The sequence below is a fragment of the Calidris pugnax genome, unplaced genomic scaffold, assembly GCF_001431845.1.
Source record: "Calidris pugnax isolate Ruff unplaced genomic scaffold, ASM143184v1 scaffold479, whole genome shotgun sequence".
NCBI classification, from domain to species: Eukaryota; Metazoa; Chordata; class Aves; order Charadriiformes; family Scolopacidae; genus Calidris; species Calidris pugnax.
In genome coordinates this window covers 32,481-34,145 of record NW_015091188.1, presented here as the reverse complement: position 1 = coordinate 34,145, position 1,665 = coordinate 32,481, and the positions used below count along the sequence as shown (strand labels likewise).

General features: G+C 69.3%; 1 protein-coding gene across 1 annotated transcript in view; it reads right to left on the bottom strand.

Annotated features, from left to right (window-relative positions):
- Window positions 1-1,665, bottom strand: part of AGAP2 (ArfGAP with GTPase domain, ankyrin repeat and PH domain 2) — an 11,041-nt gene that overhangs the window by 7,488 nt on the left and 1,888 nt on the right. Inside the window, exons 6-8 of the mRNA XM_014959511.1 lie at window positions 1,518-1,639; window positions 725-877; window positions 93-179 (exon numbers count right to left, since the gene is read on the bottom strand). Of these exons, the coding sequence (XP_014814997.1) occupies window positions 93-179; window positions 725-877; window positions 1,518-1,639 (362 nt within the window). The remainder of the gene's footprint in view (window positions 1-92; window positions 180-724; window positions 878-1,517; window positions 1,640-1,665) is intronic.

The following is a 1,665-nucleotide window of genomic DNA, read 5'->3' as shown; positions in this document are numbered from 1 at the left end:
GGGGGGCCCCCCCTGGGGACCCTTTGCTGTGTCCCCCCCCACCACCCCCTCCCCCCCCCCAAAAAAAATCTCCATCTCCTCGCCCCACTGACCTGCTTGATGGGGATGGCGCGGCCGCTGCCCGCCCCCTCCCCCCGGCTGTCCAGGCTCCGCTTCTCCGAGTCGCTGCCCCGGCGCGTCTGTGGGGACACGGGGGACACGTGGCACTGCCAGGGACACCCAGGGGTGCCACCTCATCCCCCCCACCCCGCTGCACCCCCACTGTGGGGACACCCTGGGATGCCCAAGTGTCCCCCCCCCGCCGCCACCAGGGTATCATGGTGGGGATACCCTGGGTGCCGTGTGGCCACCTCTGCCACCACCACCTTGCCCAGGGGACACTCTGGGTGCCACACGTGTCCCACGCTGCCACCACCCCACCAGGAGAACACCCCGGGTGCTGTGTAGCCCCTACTGCCACCACCCCACCAGAGGGACATCCTGGGTGCCACGTGTCCCACGCTGCCACCACCCTACTAGGGGACACCAGAGGTTCCACGTGTCCCCCATTGCCACCACCTTGCCCAGGGGACACTCTGGGTGCCACACGTGTCCCACGCTGCCACCACCCCACCAGGAGAACACCCCGGGTGCTGTGTAGCCCCTACTGCCACCACCCCACCAGAGGGACACCCCAGGTGCCACGTGTCCCCTGTTGCCACCCCGGGGGTCCCGGCGCACTCACGGCGAAGAGGCTGGTGCGGCGCTTGGCCCCACGGTGCAGGGAGCTGGGGGTGCCCAGGGGGGCCGGGGTCTCGCTCCGCAGCTCCCGGTGGCTGACGTTGGGGGTGGAGGGCAACGAGGACGAGTAGTCGCTGGTGTGGCCACCGTTGCTGGCCTGGATGGGACACGGGGTCAGCACCAGCATCCCGTGGCCGGAGGGAAGGGTGAGGGGGGGGGACAGCCCCAGGCTGGGGGGGGGTACCTGGCCGGGGTGCATGCCCCCGACGGGGGTGGAAATCCCCCCTGACAAACAGATGAGAATTAATATGTATTTGCTCCAGAAAGAACGTGGGGGCTTTGCCAAATAAATCAAGCCTCTATGTTCATCTCCTTTAAGATAAAAGTCACATCAGCCCTTTGAGACCTTGAAGGGAAAAATTTGGGCTGATGGTTGGGCCGGGGGCCTCGGTTTTTGGTGCGTTGGCAGTTGGGAGAGTGGCGGGGGAGAGGGATGCCGAGCTCCTGGGTCTCTCCTCCCTTCTTCCATCCCCGCCTTTGGGTTGTGCCTGCATCCTCTGCTCCGACGGGGACCTGAAGCCCTCGGAGACGGGAGGTACCCGGTGCTTTTCCCTGCCCGGTACCGGGCCCGCGGAGCCTGGAGGTACCCGGTACCTTTCCCAGCAGCGGGGCCGGCGGCAGCCGCCATGGCCGGGGCAAGGCTGCCCCCTGGCGGCGGCGCGGGGGGGCGGCCGGGGGGGGGGGGGGGGGGGGGGGGGGGGGGGGGGGGGGGGCCGCCGGGGGGGGGGGGGGGGTACCTGGCCGGGGTGGATGCCCCCGACGGGGGTGGATGCCGCCGAGTGGCTGGGGGTGCTGGGCAGAGACTTGCAGGACGCCATGAGCTGCTGCTGCTTCTTCAGTGCCACCACCTTCTGGGCCACTGCACCGGGAGCCTCGTGTCAGGGG